Below are 24,289 nucleotides of genomic sequence, written 5' to 3' on the forward strand. Positions count from 1 at the left end.
TGGAGAACACAAAAGTCTCCAGAAAACTAGAAACGCATCCCATGGGTGCTGAACGTTTCTGCCTGGATGATGGATTGATCGACAGAGCACAGTTTCATAGCTTATTTATTTATTTATTTTTACATGTATTTGCTGTAGTTATACATTTATTCCATCAAACACCTTTGCAGGCAAAGAGAGCTTCTTAACACCACAAATAAAATTATGTTTAGTTAAAAACAACTTGCTTAAAAAGACTGAAATAAATTCTGGGCAAACCAGATTTTCTGTAAAATCAGAAGGAAAAACTGAGGATTGGGTTTCTTCCGATCTTCAGACCAGAGGGTAGCTTGCTTGAGAAGCAATCCCACACTGGTTGGATTTGTTCCTGCTCATCTTAATGTATCCCTTGTCTCCCCATCTGTGACCCCAGCTGTAGAAAAAAAGAAATTACACAGTTTAACAACATTTAGCAGCTAAAAATTAATAGTGTTCACACTAACAGTCCAAAAACATGTGGAGAAATAATGATCTGCATAAATAAGATGCCTTTACATATTTTTGTATCAGCACTCAGTGAATGTTAGAAGTAGTGAAGTGCATGAATTAAAATATGAGCATCACATGGGAGTAAATACCTGTTCTTGATCAGCCAGTAGTCATGTCCATTTTCTGTACCATAACCCACAGCCAGCACACCATGGTCCAACACTGTCTTGCTGCAGTCGGGGTCATTGTACACTCCTGCAAATACATGTCAATCAGACTGAACAAAAGAACAAATGAAGCATTTCACATTTCTTTTCCAATTTAAAAATGTTTCTCTGCACTTTGCAAATATTTTTTCAATGTCTGCACCTGATTGGTAGAATTGGAATGAATGACGAGAAGCATCAATGCCAACAGATATCGGTCCGATAGTGGCCACAGCTTTCTTCAGGGTTTCTTCATTACTGGGTTTGACATGAACATAGCCAGTGCATTTGGCACCAATACCATCAGGCTTGTAACGGCATCGTTGACCCTAATACAGAGAACATATGCTATTATAAGTTTTTACTGTTGTGACACATTTATATAGCAAACAGAGAGTTTGCCAAAATACTGTGATGTTAAAAATAGATTTTGAAAGAAGTTAATAAAGTAGCTCATGCTGTGAGTTTTACAGGGCTTGGAGCTACCATATGTTTTGGCAGTACTGTACAGCCTTTCATGCATGGCCATTATTAACACTACTGTCTGAATGAGCTGATTTGCATTGATAATTCTGATATTTATGATGATAAAGGTGATAAAGACCTGACTGCATATATTCAAGGTTTGTGATTTAAATCACAGAAGAAACAGGTGCGTGTGTGTGTGTGTTTGATATGTTGCTATCTATTTACCTTAGCCTTATAGGGGTAGGCTGTCTCAGTGTCAATTCCTCCATTGGCTTGGATGTACTGAAGGGCCCGCTTCACTGATCCTCCTTTGCAGCCATTGTTGCCAAAGCTGTGAGAGCAGTCCATTAACTGCTGCTCGCTCAGAGACACCAGCTTTCCTGTCTTCCTGAAGTGCTGACTCTCCAGTACACCAGTCTGCAGTAAGGATGATTCAGCTTCAAACCAGACAACAGTTTTTGTTTCCCAAAGAACACAAAATCAAAATTTTATGTACTCACTGTACTGAAGGCCCAGCAGGAGCCACACTGCTTCTGATCCTTGACTTCAGTGACATATCCCTTATCCCTCCAGTCAACAGTGTCGGGCAGATCAGTACCTTCAGGCAGGCCAAGAAAGGTAGAGCCACGCTGAGGCAGAGAAGCATTGAAGGTGTGAAGGCAACCCTGGGAAACCAGCTGTTTGTACTCTTCATGGTCCTGGTAAAAAGCAGCAAAGTTCATGGTTTTTATGCAAAAATATGGGGGTTTTTTTTGCATCCTCACATACTGATTATATTGAAAAATATTGATGACAACTTAAATGGTTAATTGATCAAATCTAAATGATATGTCTTTTTCTGCACATACCATATCGGCAAAGTGTGTCATCCCAAGACGGTAGGATTTCAAACCCTGGTCTGCCAAGATGTTGTGCATTAGCACAAATTTGCGGTTGTTGAGCCAGACCTGCTTCCTTTGAGCCTCATCTAACTCAGAGTCATATGACTTTTCTACCAATTGGAAAAGGAAATCAGGGGGGGGGGGGAAACAAAAGAAAGTTAATCATTTTGTATTTTAAACCCGCTAACATATTTCCTTTATTTCCAGTTTTATAATCTTTAGCACAAGTAAAAACACAGGTGAGCTCATCTTTCTTTCTAAATTTGAGGTTTGTACAGTATCTTAAAAAACATAAAACTTGATCAGAAGCTTCTGACAAAAAGAAAAAATGAAAGAGGAGAGAAAGAGTCTGCTGTCTCACCAAATTTCAGTTTCCAAGCGTGAAACTCCAGATCTTCCAGAGAGATGCTGGCACAGCTGGATACAGCCAGAACAGCAGAAACAACAAGCAGCAACTTCATCTTGACTGAATACAAACAGAAAAGAAAGAAATCCTTTGTGACTTACAGGAAACTTATGTTTCTGATGAAAACGGATTTTTTTTTTTATTCTTTCTTGGTAATACATGTTTTAAAATGCTTTCGTCATAATATTACATGCCACTTTCATTTGACAATATCCACTTTGTCCCATTTTATTTGGGAGTTTCTATGTTACCTCCTCCAGAAATGTTTTTCTGAAATTAATATTTTTTTTTCATCATAATAACTGAAAAGTGTATTTACACTTTTACAACTAAACTACATGTTTAGTTATCTGTGTTGTAGTTACTTACCTGTCTCAGTGTCCGTATCTGTTGTGCAGAGTGTACTATAATCACCTGTGGTTGATATAGGTCTGCGTCAGAGAGGAGTTCTTATATAGTGGGCTACTAGCATGACTGCAGTATTCCAGGTCAGCACAGGTATTTGTAAAGAAAGTGAAACAACATGAAGCGGTGGAACAGAAAAAGGTGGAGCTGTACATTAACAGTCTGTTACAGTCTCAGTCTACATTAACTCGGGCATCCAGGACACTGTAGTTTAAAATGAAGGCAACAACTTTTTGGCTAACAAAACCAAACAAAAGAACCAAACATAAAGCAAAAAGAAATGCAATTGCCTTCATTTCAAGAGTTTACAGAAGATCACATGACATCACTCACTTAAGGAAACATTTTATTTATGCTCACTCAGCAATAACAAGGAGCGCAACAGTCATGAATGATCTCTTCTGTAATTTGTTACAGATATTGACAAGTTTCAAAAGAGGTTGTCAAAGAATTTTTGGCTTTTCCACCTCTCACCATTGTTGAATGGAAGTTAGATGATAAGGTGGAGGAGCCTTCATGACAGTCAGCATTCATTATTCTTCTTTGCTCTCAAGTAGTTTTTGCAAATCTCAGTCCCAGACTCTAAAGTATTAATTCGTATTTGAGAGAAAGATCAACTAAGTTTATTTGACATTTACAAGCCAGAAGCCATAGAAACAATTATTATCTGAGACCCCGTGTCAAGAACAATTTGTTTTGAATTATTTAGCCAGCTGGAAGTATTTTATGTCAGACAAAATATAAATTATATGTGACATATTGCCACAGGTCTCATGTTATCTATAAAAGCTCAGCTTGTCTTTAAACCATATTCTCAGCCAACTTGATGTGTCTGAAAAACTACGAGTAAAATAAAGCAAGTTATTCATAACATTACAACACCTTTCACATATTTTGAGGAGATTACAATTTATTGTCAAACACAACGGGATGGGAAGTTAATCTAGTTCATTAAACACAATTAATCTGAAACCTCGAATACTTCTATGACCTCCTTAATCCCACTGGCACGTCTTCCGTGGAGGAAGCAGAGTCAGGGGACGAGGGAGACGACTCATCTATCTCTGGGGGTGAGGTCACTGAGGTAGTTAAACAATTCCTTGTTGGCAGAGCCCCTGGGGTGGATGAGGTTTGGCCTGAGTTCCTGACCGCTCTGGATGTTGTAGGGCTGTCTTGATTGACACGCTTCAACAATGCTGCGTGGAGATTAGGGGCAGTACCTCTGCCCCTGGTGGTTCCCATCTTTAAGAAAAGGGACCGGAGGGTGTGTTCCAACTATAGGGGGATCACGCTCCTCAGCCTCCCTGGGAAAGTCTATGCCAGTGTGCTGAAAATGAGAATCTGTCTGTTAGCAAAACAATACAGTTTTCATCCTGGTCATGGAACACCAGACCAGTTCTTTATCCTCTCGAGGATACTTGAGGGTGCATGGGAGTTTGCCCAACCAGTCTACATGTGCTTTGTGGACTTGGAGAAGGCATTCGACCATGTTTCTCAGAGTGTCCTGTGGGAGGTGCTTCAGGAGTATGGGCCATTCGATCCTTATAAAACCGTTGCAGGAGCTTGGTCTGCATAGCCAGCAATAAGTCAGACTTGTTTCCAATAGGTGCCCTTTGTCACCGATCCTGTTTGTAATTTTTATGGATATAATTTCTATGCGTAGCCAAGTGGCGGAAGGCTTTCACATGGGTGGTCTCCAAATCTCATCTCTGCTTTTTGCAGATGATGTGGATCTGTTGGGTTCAACAGGTATTTTGGGGTCTTGTTCATGAGTGACAGGAGAAGGGAGCGGGAGATTGACAGACATATTGGTGCTGTGGCTGCAGTGATGCGGACGCTGTACCAGTCTGTTGTGGTGAAGAGACAGCCGAGTGTAAAAGCAAACTTTTTTTACCAGTCGAATTACGTCCCTTACCTCACCTATGGTCACAAGCTGTGGGTAGTGACCGAAAGAATGAAATCATGGATACAAGCGGCAGAAATGGGCTTCCTCCGAGGGGTGGCTGGCTACTCCCTTAGAGATAGTGGAGTTTGGTGAAATCTCCCAACATTAACCTTCCCATGGAGGCTGAGGAGAGTGATGGAAAGATAGATGTAGCACATCCTCAGGCACCACTGCTTCCCACTTAGAAGCATGCCAAGCCAACTCTACAACATCCTGAGTCTTTAGCAATTCTTTCCCCTACTCATTCGCTTAACAATTTTCCAGAGTCACTTTGAGACTATCGCTCGAGTCACGTTCCACTTGGCAGCTGCCTCCATTCAGACTCAGTTTATCCATTCTCCCTCAGAATGCTGTTGAAGATTTGCTGGGGGTGGGAGTTGAAGATCTATCAGACCAGGGCTTCTTCCAGACACTCCCAGGGCACCCAAAAGGTCCAGCATCCTCCCACGCCATCTGATCCAGCTCATAACCAAGTAACGATTAGTTGGCAGCACACCACCTCTCTTCTCCTGAGTGTCCAGAACATAAGGCGTATCTGATAATACAATTACAAAGCTGATCAACCTGTGGTTGTCTTGGTGTCACTTGTGGGCATCTGAATGTGGTGTTTGTTATGGAAAACTGTCATAGGCACTGAAATCTAATAAACAGACTGCTATTCGGGTTTACATCAGGTAGGCTGATCCATAACCATAGAAGGGCCTACCTTTAATGGCTTGTTTTAATTAAGTAGGAGTGTCATTATGGTATTTTATAATGCTATTTCCTCAGGCAGAATAACATTTCTCAAAATGCATAACTAACCTCACCTGGTCCAACAATAACAGATAGAGTTACTTAGTGAGAGTTGTTAAGCTTTGAACTGAAAGTGGAATAACTCTTAGTTGACAATAATATGAGCTTCTGTCACATAATTTAGGGAGAGTGTTGCTGCTGTTTCGCTCTCTCCGGCTTTTTTTCTGAATGATGCAAACAAAAAAAACTTTCATTTCACAGTTGCCAGGGCCCCTCTGAGGTGGTGACTTCCACTTCCCCCACTACAACCACTGATAACAAATGTGAGAAACAGCTTCTTCTCTGAAACTGTCAGACTTAAACTCTGCCAAACTTTTCCTCGAACAAATACAGACATACCAGGGACTCACTATGTGCAATAACAATTTCCTGGTAACAAACCCTTGTTGTGTGCAATAAAGATCTATATCAGTACACAGGTTTTTGCACACCAACAACCATTGCACTTCAAATTGTTCATGTGTTATTTATATCTTTTTTCCTTATCTCGCTACAGTTAGGTGGGGATATGTGTCTTCTCTTGTGTTGCGTTTTGTTTTGATTTTTACATTTTGATTTTATTTTATTTATGATTTTGTTCTCAATATGTTGATAATATATAATATATATTATAATAATTATAATCTAGTATAATATATAATAATAATTTTACCTATAAAGTAAATTAAGGAATTACAAGAAAGCTTTCCATTTCCATTTTATGAAATGTCACTTATCAGTTATAAGATTAGATTATTTAAAAAAAAAAACTCATCAAATCTCCATCACATTTCTTTTTGCGCTTTGAAAAATAAAGCAACACGTTTGATGAACAACCTCTAGCGCCCTCTTGTGACGCGCCCTTGTATTGCCATTAAGATTGCACTATAAACTGCAGAATGTGACCATTTTGTTATTTGTTTCTAAGGCTATTTCACCACAGTGGCAAGTTCGCATTATTCAGCTATAACTGAGCCAAGCCAAATCTTCATGCTGCTTACAACTGCATGTGTCTTCTCTCTTTTCCATTTTTTTCTGGGATAATTCAGTGTTCTCTCTCTGACTTTGATGCATTTTCTCTCCCTGACTTATTCTCTGGCGAATATTTGAATTTAATCACTTTTAAACATGTAGATAAATCTCTTTACCTTCAGAGTTTTATATGACATTTCAAGTGGAAGCAGGATTGTTCAACAGGAGAAGTCCATCTGCTTTACGACAAACTATTCCACTGTGTAAAACTGAATTGTGTGTGCAGCTGAACTACATGGTGTGCAGACCACAAACTGCAGTTTGTGCTTTTTTGCTTTTTGTTTTTGTTTTTGGGTTGTTGTTTTTTTTTTCTTTGGGGGGGGGGGGGGGGGGGGGGGGGGGTTCCATGACAGCCCTACTAACCAACACTGACCTGTCCAGGATTTTCATCAAAATTTTGAAAAACACAAAATTGTTCCACTTCACTTTATTTAAAAGGCTTTTTACAATTTGAAAAACATAAATTCTGCAACCAGTCATAAGATTATTGGGTATAAAAAGAGCATTTTAGAAAGACAGAGTTTCTCAGAGGTAACAATAGACAAAATCTGTAAATGGTCTGGCACCTGTTTATTTGTCTGACTTGTTGAAACCCCACGTCCCCACTCGTTCCCTTCAGTCAGCTGAGCAGTTGCTGCTTTCAGTCCCAAAGTCACGGCTGAAACTTAGAGGAGACCGAGCGTTCTCTGTTGCCGCGCCGATGCTTTGGAATAACCTTCCTCTCCATATTAGACAGGCTACATCAGTGCCAGTTTTTAAGTCTTTATTAAAAACCTATTTTTATTCCCTGGCTTTTAACTCTGTAGGTAACTGATATTTTTTATTGTTTTTTAATTTTATTGCTATGTCTGGTTTTATTACTATGTGCATATTAGTATTGTACAGCACTTTGGTCTACCAGGTGTGTTTTTAAAGTGCTATATAAATAAATAAATGATGATGATGATGAAAGGTTGATCAATATGCAAAAATGTACAATTTGTGGAAAATTACAGAAAATTGTAAAGACTCATCATCAAAAGATCTGGAATCTGGAGAAATATTTTAGAAGTGTTTTAGAATCTGATCAAGTAAAATAAAATCTGAGATGTCAACTCCTGATTTATTCTTTCAGATTACAGAAAATAAAACTAAATTGAATTGAATCAACTTTTAAATTTGTCAGGGTGACCCAGTGTTTTGAGTTTTGTACTCTTATCCTACAACGCTGCTGCAGGATTGCTCTCCCCCCGCTTCAGGACACCTACACCAGGAGATGCCGGACTAGAGCAGCGCAGATACTGAAGGACCCGTCCCATCCTGGCAACAAACTGTTCCAACTTCTGCAATCTGGTAGAAGGTTCCGCATCTTCCGGGCAAGGACAGAGAGACTCAAGAGGAGCTTCTATCCCCAAGCCATCCGTGCCCTAAACACACACACCCGCCCTCTCACATCATCTATAATTGACTGAGACAGGACTCTCTTCCAGACACTAAACCAAGGCACAATGTACATTCCAAATTCCTTTAATTTTAAATATGTTTATATTGTCTATCCTGTAAAATAGTCAGATGTCTATTCATATTAATGTACAGAATTCACCTGCTTGCTGCTACTACTGCACATCCACCCAATGTATATACTATATATATATATATAATGTTCTTCCTCTACCCCCCCCCCCCCCCCCCCAGAATCCACCTGCTTGCTGCTATTACTGCACATTCACCCAATGTATATACTATATATATATATATATAATGTTCTTCCTCTACCCCCCCCCCAGAATCCACCTGCTTGCTGCTATTACTGCACATTCACCCAATGTATATACTATATATATATATATAATGTTCTTCCTCTACCCCCCCCCCCCCCCCCCCAATTTTTGCACATGTCGAGGAGCGTGTCAGGCTACATTGACAAATAAAGAACCTTGAACCTTGAACCTTATTGAGCTTCGATGTCATCATGGTTGACTGCTAGTGTTTTGGTTTCTGTTCTCTACTTCTCGCTTTCTAGTTCCTTTTTGTCTTGTGATTGCTAGTTCTTAGGTTTTGGTTCCTGTGCCCGTCATGTTTAGTGTAGGTTAGCAGTTTCTTACTCTTGTCCCTGTGCTCTGTGTTCCCTCTGTTCACTGTGTAGTCCTTGCTGCTGTGCCTGTCATGTGCTTCCTGTTTTATTTTGATAGTGTAACTGTGTTTTAACCTGTTCCCCTCCCTCTCATTGTCCTGCTTGCATTTTATGCCCTGTGTTTGTCTCTGTCTCTGGTCGCGTTGTGCCCTCACTGTGCTGAGTTTTCTCCCTTCGTGTTCCTGTCTTATTTCTAGTGCATAGTTCCTGGTTGTCCTGGTTCATGTTTCTTAGTTTTTAGTTTGAGTTCACTTTAGTCCTAGTTTTTATGTTTGAGGTTTTGGTTTGTTTTTTTGTGAGTTTATTTTATGTAAAGTTTTCCCGGTAATAAACCTGTTGCTTTAAATTATTCCATCTCCTAGTCCTGGGTTTGGGTCCTACAACCTGGCGGCCACACCACACAGCATGACAAAATTTGTGTTCCACTCCAGATACAAATCACAACTGTTTCAGAATATTATTATTCACTTGAAAGACCCATTGCTAGCTGATTTTTTTTTTCTGGAACCCGTTTTCTGATTTGGTAATTATTTTAAAAAATGTAAAAAAAAATACAATCTATCAATCTGTGCTGACAGTCTATAGTCTGAAAGTGTCCAAAATGTCTCCAGAAAGCTAAAAATTTACCCACAGGTGCTGAACATTTCTGCCTGGATGATAGATTGATCAACAGACCACAGTCTCACAGTTGATTTATTTTTGCATGTATTTACAGTATTTATACATTTATTAGCACAATTGCAGGAAAAGAGAGCTTCTTAACACCACAAATAAAATTTACATAACCCAGTTAAAAACACTGAAATAAATTTCTGTCAAATCAGAAGGAAAAACTGAGGATGGGTTTCTTCCCACCTCTTCAGACCAGAGGGTAGCTTGCTTTAGAAGCAATCCCACACTGGTTGGATTTGTTCCTGCTCATCTTTATGTATCCTTTCTCCCCCCATCCAAGGCCGAAGCTACAGGAAAGAACAAATGAGCAACATTTAGCAACAAAAAATGAATAGCGTCCACACTAGACATAAGGACCTGCTTAAACAATATGCATTTTACGTGTGTGTGTGTGTGTGTGTGTGTGTGTGTGTGTGTGTGTGTGTGTGTGTGTGTGTGTGTATCAGCACTCACTCTTAGAAAGAGTGAACTGCATGAATTCAAATATGAGCATCACATGTGGGTATTTACCTGTTCTTGACCAGCCAGTAGTCATGTCCATTTTCTGTACCATAACCCACAGCCAGCATAGCATGGCTGTACCGTGAGGTTATACATGAAGGCTCGTCATACACTCCTAGAAATATATGTCAGTTAGACAAATGAAGCACTTCACATTTGATCGTATTCGATTTAAAGGTTTCATGACATTTTTTTCAGTGTGTGCACCTGATTGGTAGAACTGAAACGACTCATGAGAAGCATCCACGGCAATAGATATCGGTCCAATGGTGGCCACAGCCTCCTTCAGAGCATCTTCATTCGGACTTACATCAACATAGCCGGTACACGTGGCACCAACAGTTTCAGGGTTGTAATGGCAATTTCCTTCCTAATACAGAAAAAAAGATGCTATAATTTATTGTGTTAGTCATAATTATATTCACAAAAAGAGCATTTAGAAAACACCGTGATCTTAAAGATGTGTTTTGAAAGAAGTCAGTAAAGTAGCTAATGCTGTGGGCTTCATGTGTTTTGGAAGTACACAACTTCATACACTTTCATGATTAATAACACTGTCTGAATGAGCTGATTTACACTTCTACTTCTTATATTATTATTATGATTGTCAGGTAATGGTAATTATTTTTTCATAATGCTTACCTCAGCCTCATAAGGGTAGGACTCCTCAGTGTCAATTCCTCCAGCTGCTTGGATGTACTTGAAGGCATAGTCCATCCAGCCTCCATTGCAGCCATGGTTGCCAAAGCTCTGAGAGCAGTCGACCAACTGCTGCTTACTCAGAGACACCAGCTTTCCTGTCTTCCTGAAGTTCTGACCCTCCAGTGCACCAATCTGCAATAAGGATGAGTCTATTTGAACCCAGACAATAGTTGAACAAACTTCCGATTTTACAGGATTAAAGAACACTGGGGCTTATGTACTCACTGCACTGAAGGCCCAGCAGGAGCCACACTGCATCTGATTCTGGACATCAGTGACATATCCCTTATCCCTCCAGTCAACAGTGTCAGGTAGATCAGTACCTTCAGGTAGCCGAAGGAAGGTAGAGCCGCGGTGATGCAGAGAAGTATTGAAGGAGCCAAAGCAGCCCCGGGAAACCAGTCGTCTGTACTCTTCATTTTCCTGGTCAAGAGGGACCAAATTTATCAGTTTGTAGTTCAAAAGTTTGTTTTTCATTTCTGTTTTTTCAACCTTACAATTACAACTAAAAGTATTCATGACACATGTTTTTCTGCATATACCATGTCAGCAAAGTGGGTCATCCCAAGTCGGTAGGACTTCAAACCCTGGTCTGCCAAAATGTTGTGCACTAGAACATGTTTGCGGTTGTTGAGCCAGATTTGTTTCCGGTGAGCCTCCTCTGACTCAGAGTCATATGACTTTTCTGCATAGTGGAAAAGGAAATTATGAGAAACAGAATAATAGAAAATCCATTAATGAATTTTAGGGAAAATGCGTATTTCCCTTTGTTTCCACAGTTTTCCAAGTTTGAGGCTTGTACAGTATCTTAATGTCAGCAGAACACAATTAAAAAACAAAAGGTTTACATCAAAGAGGAGAGGCTTGTACAGTATTTAAAAAGCACAGAAAGGGATCAACAGCAATAAAAAGACTAAAAGAGTCTGCTGTCTCACCAAACTTGAGTTTCCAGGCATGAAACTCCAGATCTTCCAGAGAGATGCTGGCACAGCTGGATACAGCCAGAACAGCAGCAACAACAAGCAGCAACTTCATCTTGACTGAACACAAGCAGAAAAAGACAGAAATCCTTTGTGACTTACAGGAAACCACACAGGCAGTTTCGATTTTGTTTTAATGACAGCTTTAAAACGCACTCTTTCGTAATGTTGTCTGTCACTTTCATAACGTCACATTTTTCTTCGACTATTTGTTTCACATTTCCCACGAGTTCTTTCCCAAATTAATGATTCTCTGCTTTTTTTCATTAACACATTGCTGAAAAGTGTATTCATAATTGTCTACATGTCTAGTTAACTCTACTGTAGCTACTTACCTGCACCGCCTGACTCAGTCTGACTGATAACCACCTGTGGCTGATAAACGACTGTGCCAGAGGGAGCTTGTTTATTTAGCCGACTATAATATGACTGCAGTACTCCAGTCAGGTCAGGACAGCACGGAAAGAAAAAGTGTCAAGCACTGAAGTACAAAAGGGTGGAGCTAAACATTGAGAGTGAAAATAATTTTCCAAAGAGGAAGTCACAGAGTGTTTGGCTTTCCCCCACAGTGTTAACTGGAAGTTACACAGTCATGTGGATGAACCTTCATGACAGTCAGAATTCTTTGGGGGTTTTTCTCTCAAGTAGCTTTTGCAAATTTCTGAGGTGTTTCGGGGATTACTGAAAAAACACTCAAACTTAAATATGTCGTACTGTGTTTCCCTCTCCTGCAGGTCTACTTACAAAAACCATCCTGTTACTTGCTAAAAGCCACAGAAGCAGTCAGTATGTGTCCACATTTCAAACTTTTTGAACAACATAAAATGTTCATTTTGAATTGTTTAAGCCAACTGTATTATGTCTTGTGGTATATATAAAGACACTGAGTTCTTATACATAATAGGTATAAAAACTCAGCTTGTCTTTGAGAAATATTTTTAATTGATTTGTCTGAAAAACTACAAATAAAATAAAGCAACTCAAACAAGCAAGTGGACAGATACTGAATCTACTACATGAAGCACAGTTGTAAATCAAGTTGTTTAATTAACAAGTCGCAACCTGACTTTGACCTTAGATTTGTTTTTGTGAGCAGAAAATCCTTCCTCAGGTGTATGACTCGTGATTATTTCCCATCATCACAAACCGGTTCAGGCAGTCTGACATCAGTCCCAGAGGTTACTTCTGCTGATTTCTTTCTGTTAGGCAACTGTTGGTATACAGCAACACTAGCTGAATGATTTGATTTTCATCTCCAACTGCTATTAGGCAAGATAACAATAGTCATTTGTTATGAAGACCTGTAGAGTCAAAGATTATGATCTGGGATTTTTCTGCACATATCAAATGACCTACGTCATCTGGCGACATAACTCTTTGTCAATGACTTGTCAAATATCAAATGTTTCTTAAACTCATTGAATTAAAGGTAAAAGTCTGCACTTCAGTCGCATTTTGAGTGTTTGATTTAAAATGATATGGATGGACAAAACCAGATGAATTGTGCGTCTGTCCAACAAATTACGTGTATGTGACATTACTCTGACATAGAGTTTGCTTCATCTGTGTAGAGAATCTGTTCTTAGTCTTCTTCTTTCTCAGGTTTCTGATGCCTGAGGTGTTTACTAAGCACACAGTCAGTGTACATCTCATGGATCTTTGTTGTTTCATCCTGGACAGTGTATCTGACACTCACCAATCCTCAGCCACCTTTCTTCTGTTTAGGAGCTTCCTTGTCCTCACATCTGTGGCTTCTATCTCCTCCTTTGGCCAGGTGATTACTGTAGAGGGTATCTGACAACTGGCAGGGCGTAGGTTTTGATCACCCAGATCTTGTTCTACCCATTCAGTTGACTGACTAATAATAGCAACTTCTTTGTGGTTCCCGTTCCCGTTCCAGGAATTTCTAGCTATTCTCAGTGTCTGGATTTTTGCCTTCTGGCAGTGGATCTCGTCAATTCTGATTACTTTCCATCTCTCTACAACCTCACATTAACCCCTAACTGTACAAATTTTCTTGTTTATGTGTGCAAAATTAGCCTCTGTAATGTAGGCAACAGATAGAGCTGTTTTTTGTTTTTAATTCCCCCTCTTTTTCTGTGTTTGTATTCTACATAATTGATATAACCTGAGTACATTCATTAGAATCAAAATATGGAATGAAATAACATTTATATTTCCTTGCACTAATATCATTTTACTGCATCAATTGAACCAACTGCAGCAGCACAATTCTCTTTTATTACATAAAAAAATACTCAAAAGATATACTTTTTGCTTTCTTATTTTGAAGAAGTTTCAGAACCTGTAAAGAAGTTAAATCAGTACTTCAGCTTTTACCAGTATTTTTTAACAGAAGTATCCGTACTTCTGCCTAATGGTGAAAACAGCATTGGCAGTTGTGGTGGGGCATGGTCCGTGACATGGCTGCGGGGGAGACTGACATACCTGAGGTCAATCAGCTCATCACGCCTCCCCTATATTAAACATGTCGGGACCTGAGGTTGTTGTTGTGTGTAGGACGCAGCTGAAAAGCTGTGAAAAAGACATGAGTTGAAGAAACGACAACTGAATAAAGAAGCGTGCTGGAAAGTGCAAGTATGTGGTCGGGTCCGTCATTCCTCTCACAATAGTCTATCTAACTAAAAACCATGATTGCAAATCCTATCAGGATTGATCTCTGACTTGTGCTAACTTTTGTTACAAAAAGGAATGGATGAAGGTGCATTACTCAGCCTTTTTGCAAGCTACTGCTTTATTACAGGGCACAAATACAAAATAAAACAAATACATTATATTTCTCATGGTGGCTGTACAGGAAAAGCCAGGGACGGATCACCAGTCAACTTTTTTCTTTGGGGAACACAGAAGTATAAAAAAAAAATAGAAATCCCACTGGTGCTGAGCATAGTGGACTGATCAACAGACCAAAGTTTAAATGCTAAAAAATACTTCTTGGTTATTAAGCCATACACTACCAACACAGTGAAATAAACACAATTACTTTTATTAAATGTCAATGTGAAACAATTTGTTTATTTATTTATTTATATTTCATGTATTTGCAGTCTTTATGATGTCATTTCATTAAACTCTAATGTTTCTTCCCACCTCTTCAGACCAGAGGGTAGCTTGCTGCACTAGCAATCCCACACTGGTTGGATTTGTTCCTGCTCATCTTAATGTATCCTTTCTCCCCCCATCCAACACCAAAGCTACAGGAAGAAAGAAATTAACAACATTTAACAGCTAAAAGTGGGCTGTGTTCACACTAGCAGTTCAATAACATGTAGAGACATGATGATCCAATTGTTAATCCATAAAAAAAGTTTTTATGTATCTGTGTATCAAATATAAATTTAAATATAACCATCGCATGTGGGTATTTACCTGTTCTTGACCAGCCAGTAGTCATGTCCATTTTCAGTACCATAACCCACAGCCAGCACACCATGGGTCAACATTGTGCTGCTGCAGTCGGGCTCATCATAAAGTCCTGCAAACACATGTCAATTAAACTGATAGATGTAAAGAACAAAACTATTCCCATTTCTTTTTCAATTTTAAGACAATTTTCTTGGTACTTTCAATTATGTTTCAATGACTGCACCTGATTCATAGAGCAGAAAAGACGGACGAGAAGCATCAATGGCCACTGATATTGGTCCGATGGTAGCCACAGCTTCTTTCAGGGTTTCTTCATTAGCTGGTTGCACATCAACATAGCCAGTGCATGTAGCACCTGTAGATTTAGGGTTGTAACGGCAATCTCCATCCTAATACAGAGGAAATATGTTATAATTTCTCGCGTTGATCGCAACACAGCATATAAAAAATGTGATGTTGATCAGAGTCTAACAGCCAAATAACTGAATTCTGTATATCAATAAATGATGTTCAGTTCCGTCTAATAATCTCTCCTTATTGAAATAATAATAATAACTTTATTTATTTATTCAGTTTTCAAAACACAGAGTTACAAAGGGCTTCACAGTTCAAATAAAAGGTGCACGTTGAAGACAAGTGTGCGTGTTAAAACATACAGACACATAAACAGTCACATGGTCAGTCATACCGACAGACCTTCATTCCTACATACACATATACATACTTGTATTGATTCAAACTATGGCCAAAATTGAAGGGGAATGGATTAAGGAAACACTAACCAATAGAAATGAGTTTTCAGCATTCGCTTCAAACAAATAACCAACCTAATTGATTGAGGAAGGCTGGTCCAGAATTTGGGCAGTAAAACCTCAAAAGCACAATCACCTCTCCAGAGCGAGGGAGGTTAGACAATCAGAGAGGCTGGCTGCATTGATAAGGTGCTAGAAGCTCAGCTAAATACACAGGAGCCTGTCCACGTAGAGCCTTTTATGTTAATAACAGAATTTTAAAGTGGATTCTGAATTTTACTTGAAGCCAGTGAAGGGATGCAAGGATAGGTGTAATATGTTACTGACAGCTAGTTTTAGTTGGCAGCCTTGCAGCTGTGTTCTTAACTAATTGGAGACTAGTTAAGGAGGACTGAGAAATGCATGTGAAAAGTGTTAAAGTTGTAAATTAGAGTGCATACTAAAAGTTCAAAATGATTGACTGGCAGTAAAGGTTGGAGTTTCACAATATTTTTCAGATGAAGGAAACAAAACTGGGTAACCTTTTAGATATGAGTTTTGAAATTCAAGTGATGATCAAAAGTGACACCGAGGGTTTTAGCAGATGATTTGAAATGTTTGGCAAGGGGGCTAATGTACTGACTATCGTCCTTAGTGGGCTGAGCACTAGAACCTCAGTTTCAGGACTGAGATATTAGGATATTTGAATATCCTAATTAGTTAGGGCACAGAAAAATCCATTGTGGGAGGAGGGGCTACTGAGGTTGTTGGGCTTGACAGAAAAATATGTGTCATCTGCATAGAAGTGAATGAAGATTCCTTTAAAACCATTGTTTAGCTGGCCCAGGGGTAACATATATAAAGAAGCACTGGGGCAGGTGCAGATGAGGACATGCATTGATTTATATGAATTCTGAATTATCTGTTTGATAAGTATGATGAAAACCATTTGAGAGCAGTACCAGAGATGACAACGCATTTGTGGAGGCTGCTAATAAGGGTAGCATGTTCAACAGTATCAAAAGCTGTTGAGCAGGACATTTATCTGAATGTATTAGAATATCATCAGTAATTTTCACTAAAGCTATTAAGCTATAAGATCGTGAAGGACCTCAGCCATCCCAACAACAGACTGTTCTCTCTGCTGAGGTCAGGAAAGCGATTCCGCTCCCTGAAGACCAACACAGAGAGACTGAGGAGGAGCTTCTTCCCGCAGGCGATACGGTCTCTCAATCACACCACCACACAGTACTGACCCACACATATGGTTCTTACACACACACTGGACTTTCTGGACATTGTTTTTGCACACATTGTTTTTTTGCACAACACTGGTCACTATATTCTTCATTTCCGGTTAATACTTGTACAGCTGCTGTTATTGTGTATATATTTATTTAGATTTAGATTTCTTCATACATTCTTATATAGTTCTATATTGTGTATTTTGTTGTACAGTTATTTTATTTTCAACTTTAATTTATATATTTTATCTTATTCCTTCCCAGTTAAATTTACCCTTCATTCTAATTTGTGTTGTACAGTTATTTCATTTTAAACCTTAATTTATATTTTATTCCTTCCTAGTTAAATTTACCCTTTTTAATTTTTCATATTTATTTCCTATCTTATTCATAGCCTTTCCTTTTTTGTTTTCTTTAGGTCACGAGCAGTTGTCCAAGCATTTCACTACATATCGTACTGTGTATGACTGTGTACGTGACAAATAAAATTTGAATTTGAATTAGAATTTAAGCTGATGATAGTGAGATGGCAAAGTGCTGAGGCTTGTATAAATTCAAAGATCATGATTTAAAAGGAATCAGGTGTGACATGTTTTTGACATATTGCAGTCTATTTACCTCGGCCTCATAAGGGTAGGACTCCTCAGTGTCAATCCCTCCAGCTGCTTGGATGTACTGGAAAGCAGAATCCATCAGGCCTCCATTGCAGCCATAGTTGCCAAACTCTCCAGAGCAGTCGACCAACTGCTGCTTACTCAGAGACACCAGCTTTCCTGTTTTCCTGAAGTGCTGACCCTCCAGTGAGCCAGTCTGAAAAAACAAAAAGAGTGAGTTTGAAACCAGACCACAGCCGAGCAAAGTTTGCCATGTTACAAAAATAAAGAACAGAAAGTTATTTCTACTTACTGCACTGAAGGCCCAGCAGGAGCCACATTGCATTTGATTCTCGACATCGGTGACATATCCCTTATCTCTCCAGTCAACAGTGTCGGGTAGATCAGTACCTTCACGTAGTCGGAAGAAGGTAGAGCCGCGGCGAGGTAGAGAAGAATTGAAAGAGTGAAGGCAGCCCCGGGAAACCAGTCGTTTGTACTCTTCATTTTCCTGAGAAGAGGAACAGAGTTCATGGGGTTTTTATTTAAAAGTTTCTATGCATTCTTACATGCATATATGCATTACAAAAAAAAGTCTTTGTGAAATTGTAAATGGTGAGGAGTAAAATCTGAATGACACGTCTTTTTTTGCACATACCATATCAGCAAATTGGGTCATCCCAAGGCGGTAGGACTTCAAACCCTGGTCTGCCAAGATGTTGTGCACTAGCACATGTTTGCGGTTGTTGAGCCAGATCTGCTTCCTTTGAGCCTCATCTGATTCAGAGTCATATGACTTATCTACCAGTTGGAAAAGGAAATAGTGAAAACAGAACAAAAGAAAATACATTGGTAATGAATGTAAGAAATAATCTGCTACGAAATTTCCCTTTTTACACAATTTTAACATATTAGGGTGAGCTCACATTTCTTTCCAAGTCTTCCCAAGGATCAACAGAAACAAAAAGACTAAAAGAGTCTGCTGTCTCACCAAACTTGAGTTTCCAGGCGTGAAACTCCAGATCTTCCAGAGAGATGCTGGCACAGCTGGATACAGCCAGAACAGCAGCAACAACAAGCAGCAACTTCATCTTGACTGAACACAAGCAGAAAAAGACACAGATGTTTTTCAGTTTTAAAATGTTTTCTATCATAATATCTTCTGTCACTTTCATAGAATCACAGTATCTACTCTGCCCATTTTCTTTGAGTTTTGTATTTCACCTTCCAATTCTTCCTCAAATGAATGATTCTCAGGTTTTTTTCCATCAGCATGTTACTGAAAAGTGTATTTACACTCATCTATGTGTCTATCAGTGCTGTAGCTGCTTACCTGTCTCAGTGTCCGCTATAGACGAACCACTTGTGACTGATGTACGTCTGTGTCAGAGACGAGTTCCTCTATAGCTGACTACAGTTATAACTGCTGTATTCCAGTCAAGTCAGGACAGAAGTGTGCAAACAAAGCAAAAGAATGTAATGCACTGAAACATAAAAAGGTGGAGCTTAGCATTAAGAGTCAACACAATTTGTTTGGCAGTGTTCCAAAGAGGAAGTGTGACTTTTTTACCCGCCCCCACAGTTGTTCACTGGAGGTTCACTGGTTGAGTAACATTCTTTTCTCTGTCCTTAACTTCATTTAATTAATGAATCTGAGATAAACTCCAGACTAAGAAAGAGTCCAGTCCGTTAGTCGAACCTCTGCTACAGGAGGAACAATACAGTTCTCGTCCTGGTCATGGAACACCGGACCAGCTCTTTATCCTCTTAAGGATACTTGCAGGTGCATGGGAGTTTGCCCAACCAAGTCTACATGTGCTTTTTGGACTCGAAGGCATTCGACCATGTCCCTCGGAGTGTCCTGTGGGAGGTGCTTCAGGAGTATGGGGTGTCTTGCCCATTGCTACGGGCCATTCGATTCTTGTACAACCATTGCAGGAGCTTGGTCCACATAGCTGACAATAAGTCAGACTCGTTTCCGGTGGGTGAGGGAGTCTGCCAGGGCTTCCCTTTGTCACCGATCCTGTTTGTAATTTTTATGGACTTTCTAGGCCTAGCCAAGTGGCGGAAGGCTTTCACTTGGGTGGTCTCAGAATCTCATCTCTGCTTTTTGCAGATGATGTGGATCTGTTGGCTTCAACAGGCGATGGCCTCCAGCTCGCACTGGGACAGTTCACAGAGTGTGAAGAGGTGGGAATGAGAATCAGCACCTCCATGTCTGAGGCCATGGTCCTCAGCCAGAAAAGGGTGGAGTGCCCACTCTGGGTCAGGGACGAGTTCCTGCTCCAAGTGGAGGAGTTTAAGTATATTGGGGTCTTGTTCACGAGTGACGGGAAAAGGGAGTGTAATAGAAAATTTTATTATTTACATTTAAAGTATTAAAGTGCTTATGCATATGCTTAGTTGTGACATTGTAGCTGACTGTTCAGTGAAAGTTTCTAAAACTAAATGAACTTATTTCAGCCACAGCAGCTGGAGAAGACAACTCCCTTTACAGGCACTAATAACGCCAAGGGTACAAAACAGGATACCTATTGTTCCATTAGGTTTCATAGCGAGGCTCGTGATGTGTGTGGTATGATCGGTTTGTAACTTCCTCCCTCTTCCTTGGAATGCATAAAGGAGTGAGAGCACCACTTGTGGTCAGCCAAGTAGCTTAGAGTCTGCAGAAGTTTTTTTTTTTTTTTTTTTTACACACACACAATGAAAATGTGTTCATAATCGAGTTGGCGCTCCGTATTTTGAGGGTAAAGAGCTTCGTTCAAGCGTTACTGTCTGGATTGATATATTGCCGGATGACGTAGAGTGCAGAGGGTTTTTTTTTTTGCAGCATGCTGAAGAAGAAGAAGAAGAAGAAGAAGAAGAAGAAGAAGAAGAAGAAGAAGAAATTTTATTTAAAAGCACCCAGACAAGCTGGAGGAGGTGGAAGGGGAAAGGGAGGTCTGGGCTCCCTTTCCCCTGCGACCCGGCCCCGGATAAGCGGAAGAAGACGGCTGGATGGATGGAGATACATTTTCACCAACTACAGAATGCCCAAGAAAGTAAAGCTGTTTCTGAAAAGATAAAGCAAGAAATGTTATTTAAAATAAAAAAAGATCAAAACAAGATCAAAGACAGGAGAAACCAGAGAGGAGAATGTAATTTTTTGCTTCTAAACACTATGGATGTGTCAAGGGCAGTGTCGTGGATGAGAGAAGGAGGACCCAAACGCTGGACTCACAGGCAGGTAGGTGAAGGTGGATGTTTATTGCCGAAGGAGTGAGCAAACAGTACAGAGGGAGGAAATGGCTGGCTGACTGAACGAACAAAGGACTGACTGACTGACTGGACATACAGACGACATTGACATCAGACATACATCATTAATGACCCGACATTGAATGGGTAGAACAGAGGGCTTAAATACACGGACTGGTGATAAGGATGATAATGAGAGACCGGTGAGTACACAGCTGAACATAATGAACTAATGATAATGGGAAAAGGACTGAACATAATGCACACAGACCAAGGCTAACACAATAAAACAGGAAGTGGAACAGGCAGTAGATAAACAGTGAACATGAACTAAGAATACTGGGTCAAAGACCCAGAAACCCTGACAGGATGCAGCCTGTATAAAGGCTGCATCCTGTTATGGTTTTCTCTCTAAGTCCACGGGATGTTTACTGATTTGGCTATTTGGAAGTATATAAATATATCTGAATTAACTTGAACAGTATGTTACAGAACAGTGTGAGTGCAATGAAGGCCCACCAGGAGCCACACTGTTTCTGAGGAGGAGCTGGTGCTGTGGTGTCCATGAGCTGATGCTGGATGGCATGTGATCAGTTGGTTAGCTGAGCTGTATGCTAGATTAAGGCTACCAGACTTCACACACTTTCTGTATGATTTAAAATTGTGTGGCGGGACAAAAAAAAATCCCACTGAGGTTGAATATCTCTGTCTGGATAAACCACTGAATGGTTACAAAGCCAAACACCCCCAACAAAGAGAAACGCACAAACAAATGTTTAAATCACTGTGAAATATTTTATTTATTTATATTTATTTACAATTTTATATACCTTTCTATTAAACATAAACCAGGGCAAAGGGTGACTCTTTACCCTGAAAAAAAAATGAAATAATAAAAATAAAATTAATGTTGATTACATGCCACTGATCTCCGCCTCACTGAGGAAACCTGCAAATGTAATCAATCAGTCAATAAACTGTGGGATGCACAAATATTTTTATATTAATCTGTGCACATGATCATAGGTTTGATATGTTTAAAAGGAATTGTTAATGAAATTGTTAAAAAAAAAAATCTTAGTAGAGCTAGAAAGAAAAAGTAGTTTAAGTTTCTTCTGACCTCTTCAGACCAGAGGGTAGCTTGCTGCAGTAGCAATCCCACACTGGTTGGATTTGTTCCTGCTCATCTTAATGTATCCCTTGTCTCCCCATTCAAGACCCCAGCTGCAGAAAGAAACAAATTAATAAACATTTAGCAGATTAATATGTAACTGAATGAAGAGACATATTAATCTACATGTATAAGATGCCTTTATTCAGTTGTGTATCAGCCCTCAGTAACTATTAGAAGAAGTCAAGAACATGAATTAAAATATGAGCATCACATGAAATCATTTACCTGTTCTTGACCAGCCAGTAGTCATTTCCGTCCTCAGTACCATAACCCACAGCCAGCACACCATGGTCCAACTCTGAGCTGCTGCACTGGGGCTCATTGTACACTCCTAGAAATACATATAATTTAGACTGAGAGGTTTAAAAATCAATAAGCAAATCTTCACATTTCTTTCTCTATATAAGATTTTTATTTGGCTCTTTCATAGTGTTTTACCTGATTCGTAGAGCTGAAATGACATCTGAGAAGCATCAATGCCCACAGAAACGGGTCCGATGGTGGCCACAGCCTCTTTCAGGGCGTCTTCATCGCCTTGACTCACATCAGTATAGCCGGTGGATGTGGCTCCAATATTATCAGGATTATAACGGCATTTTCCATTCTAGTCGAGAAAAAAATATGCAAATTATTCACTCACACATTTTCCAAGTATATTGCAAAGATATAAGAGATCAGAGCATTTACCAAGTACTATAGTTTTAAATATAGATTTAAAACTAGTCAATAAACTGGACTTGAACAGATTTGCTGAGCCACTAGATATATAGTGTTTTTCCACAAGGTGGCAGTAAAGTACACCAGTTGCTTGCAAGTCTATCATGAATAATTGTCTTTTCATCTCCAACTCTGTCATTTGTCAAGATAATGACAGTCAAGTGATGAACAATAACATTATAACATTATAATAAGCACATTATTCTCCACTCTTTTATTACCTCGGCCTCATAAGGGTAGGACTCCTCAGTGTCAATCCCTCCATTTGCTTGGATGTACTGGAAGGCGTAGTCCATCAGCCCTCCCATGCAGCCCATGTTGCCATAGTCTCCCGAGCAGTCGACCAGCTGCTGCTCGCTCAGAGACACCAGCTTTCCTGTCTTCCTGAAGTGCTGACCCTCCAGTGAGCCAGTCTGCAACAAGCGTCAGTCAGTTTGAAGCCAACAGTCGAGCAAAGTTTCCTGCTTTACAATAATAGAGAAGACTACGTTATATGTACTCACTGCACTGAAGGCCCAGCAGGAACCACACTGCTTCTGATCCTTGACATCAGTGACATATCCCTTATCTCTCCAGTCAACAGTGTCGGGCAGATCAGTACCTTCAGGTAGTGTGAAGAAGGTAGAGCCACGGTGAGGCAGAGAAGCATTGAAGGAGTGAAGGCAGCCCTGGGAAATCACTCGCTTGTACTCTTCATTTTCCTGATGAAGAAGAACATAATTCTGGGCTTATTGGGTTGTTATCCAAAATGCTATTCTCTGTGTCGTTCTCTGCTAATTGCAGTGAAAAATGCTGATGACCTACACATAAAAACCTAAACAGACATACAAACATACCATGTCAGCAAAGTAGGTCATGCCGAGGCGGTAGGACTTCAAACCCTGGTCTGCCAAGATGTTGTGTACAAGCACAAATTTGCGGTTGTTGAGCCAGATCTGCCTCCGGTGAGCCTCCTCTGATGGAGAGTGGTAGGATCTTTCTGCCATTTTGAAAAAACAATTGTCAGAAAGAGAATGAAGGAACCAGGATGAATCCTTAAATATTAACAATCTAATTTCCAGTAAGAGATTTTCCTTTATTCTAGTCTTATAATGTTTTACAAGCATGTGAGCGTGAGCAAGGCCAAATTTAAGGGTTCCTTTAAGACCACGAAACATGATGAATATCATTTGACAAAAAGCTCAAACAAATAGGAGAGGAAGAGTCTGCTGTCTCACCAAACTTGAGTTTCCAGGCATGAAACTCCAGATCTTCCAGAGAGATGCTGGCACAGCTGGCCACAGCCAGAACAGCAGCAACAACAAGCAGCAACTTCATCTTGACTGGACACAAGCAGAAAAAGACACAGATCCTGTGTGGTGTGCAGAAAACCAGACAGCTTGTTTCTGATGCCTGTCACATCAGCTTTAAAATACTCTCTATCGTGATGTTGGATGTCACTTCCACACTACCACAGTATCCGCTCTACGTCCTGGTTTCTTTAACTTTCTGTTTCATCTCTCCTTTCTATTCTTTCTCAAATGAATGACTCTTTCATCATTCTGTCACTAAAAAGTGTAGTCTGTGTGTGCAGTAGTCTGTGCTGTAGCTACTCACCTGGCTCGATGTCAGTGTATGTGCTGAAGACTGAGGTAGAAGCACCTGTGGGTGTTG

General features: G+C 39.9%; 4 protein-coding genes across 4 annotated transcripts; all 4 read right to left on the minus strand.

The window, feature by feature from the left end:
• Positions 1-254: 254 nt before the first annotated feature.
• Positions 255-12,000, minus strand: LOC146552389 (cathepsin L-like peptidase). The gene is made up of 8 exons (XM_085258155.1): positions 11,889-12,000; positions 2,385-2,489; positions 1,991-2,133; positions 1,643-1,840; positions 1,368-1,559; positions 838-1,003; positions 618-723; positions 255-412 (listed from the first exon to the last, which is right to left on the minus strand). The coding sequence occupies exons 2-8, from the start codon at positions 2,482-2,484 to the stop codon at positions 313-315; spliced, it is 1,005 nt and encodes a 334-aa protein (XP_085114281.1). The 5' UTR covers positions 2,485-2,489; positions 11,889-12,000; the 3' UTR covers positions 255-312.
• On the minus strand, positions 9,374-12,021 carry LOC146552390 (cathepsin L-like peptidase). The gene is made up of 8 exons (XM_085258158.1): positions 11,889-12,021; positions 11,509-11,613; positions 11,116-11,258; positions 10,799-10,996; positions 10,514-10,705; positions 10,079-10,241; positions 9,881-9,986; positions 9,374-9,657 (listed from the first exon to the last, which is right to left on the minus strand). The coding sequence occupies exons 2-8, from the start codon at positions 11,606-11,608 to the stop codon at positions 9,558-9,560; spliced, it is 1,002 nt and encodes a 333-aa protein (XP_085114284.1). The 5' UTR covers positions 11,609-11,613; positions 11,889-12,021; the 3' UTR covers positions 9,374-9,557.
• Positions 12,022-14,290: 2,269 nt separating this feature from the next.
• On the minus strand, positions 14,291-18,981 carry LOC146552391 (cathepsin L-like peptidase). The gene is made up of 8 exons (XM_085258151.1): positions 18,842-18,981; positions 18,500-18,604; positions 18,167-18,309; positions 17,822-18,019; positions 17,534-17,725; positions 15,164-15,329; positions 14,944-15,049; positions 14,291-14,768 (listed from the first exon to the last, which is right to left on the minus strand). Exons 2-8 carry the CDS (start codon positions 18,597-18,599, stop codon positions 14,669-14,671), a joined length of 1,005 nt encoding a protein of 334 aa, XP_085114277.1. The 5' UTR covers positions 18,600-18,604; positions 18,842-18,981; the 3' UTR covers positions 14,291-14,668.
• Positions 18,982-21,518: 2,537 nt separating this feature from the next.
• On the minus strand, positions 21,519-24,289 carry LOC146552392 (procathepsin L-like). Its single transcript, XM_085258152.1, has 9 exons — positions 24,233-24,289; positions 23,854-23,958; positions 23,473-23,615; positions 23,140-23,337; positions 22,858-23,049; positions 22,358-22,523; positions 22,145-22,250; positions 21,866-21,969; positions 21,519-21,694 (listed from the first exon to the last, which is right to left on the minus strand). The coding sequence occupies exons 2-8, from the start codon at positions 23,951-23,953 to the stop codon at positions 21,870-21,872; spliced, it is 1,005 nt and encodes a 334-aa protein (XP_085114278.1). The 5' UTR covers positions 23,954-23,958; positions 24,233-24,289; the 3' UTR covers positions 21,519-21,694; positions 21,866-21,869.

This window comes from Mchenga conophoros, linkage group LG19, assembly GCF_057382185.1.
Source record: "Mchenga conophoros isolate Kocher_MC1m ecotype Shallow Benthic linkage group LG19, M_conophoros_male_GT1.1, whole genome shotgun sequence".
Lineage (NCBI taxonomy): Eukaryota > Metazoa > Chordata > Actinopteri > Cichliformes > Cichlidae > Mchenga > Mchenga conophoros.

Excerpts from the sequence above, each read along its gene's own strand:
- LOC146552389 (XM_085258155.1), bottom strand. The coding sequence starts at position 2,484 with ATGAAGTTGCTGCTTGTTGTTTCTGCTGTTCTGGCTGTATCCAGCTGT. Across the intron at positions 1,004-1,367 it reads CCTACCCCTATAAGGCTAAG|GGTCAACGATGCCGTTACAA; the intron begins GTAAATAGATAG and ends TCTCTGTATTAG. Across the intron at positions 724-837 it reads ATTCCAATTCTACCAATCAG|GAGTGTACAATGACCCCGAC; the intron begins GTGCAGACATTG and ends ATGTATTTGCAG.
- LOC146552390 (XM_085258158.1), bottom strand. The coding sequence starts at position 11,608 with ATGAAGTTGCTGCTTGTTGTTGCTGCTGTTCTGGCTGTATCCAGCTGT. Across the intron at positions 11,259-11,508 it reads TGCCTGGAAACTCAAGTTTG|AAAAGTCATATGACTCTGAG; the intron begins GTGAGACAGCAG and ends TCCACTATGCAG. Across the intron at positions 10,242-10,513 it reads CCTACCCTTATGAGGCTGAG|GAAGGAAATTGCCATTACAA; the intron begins GTAAGCATTATG and ends TTTCTGTATTAG.
- LOC146552391 (XM_085258151.1), bottom strand. The coding sequence starts at position 18,599 with ATGAAGTTGCTGCTTGTTGTTGCTGCTGTTCTGGCTGTATCCAGCTGT. Across the intron at positions 18,310-18,499 it reads CGCCTGGAAACTCAAGTTTG|ATAAGTCATATGACTCTGAA; the intron begins GTGAGACAGCAG and ends TCCAACTGGTAG. Across the intron at positions 15,330-17,533 it reads CCTACCCTTATGAGGCCGAG|GATGGAGATTGCCGTTACAA; the intron begins GTAAATAGACTG and ends CCTCTGTATTAG.
- LOC146552392 (XM_085258152.1), bottom strand. The coding sequence starts at position 23,953 with ATGAAGTTGCTGCTTGTTGTTGCTGCTGTTCTGGCTGTGGCCAGCTGT. Across the intron at positions 23,338-23,472 it reads TGACCTACTTTGCTGACATG|GAAAATGAAGAGTACAAGCG; the intron begins GTATGTTTGTAT and ends CTTCTTCATCAG. Across the intron at positions 22,524-22,857 it reads CCTACCCTTATGAGGCCGAG|AATGGAAAATGCCGTTATAA; the intron begins GTAATAAAAGAG and ends TTTCTCGACTAG.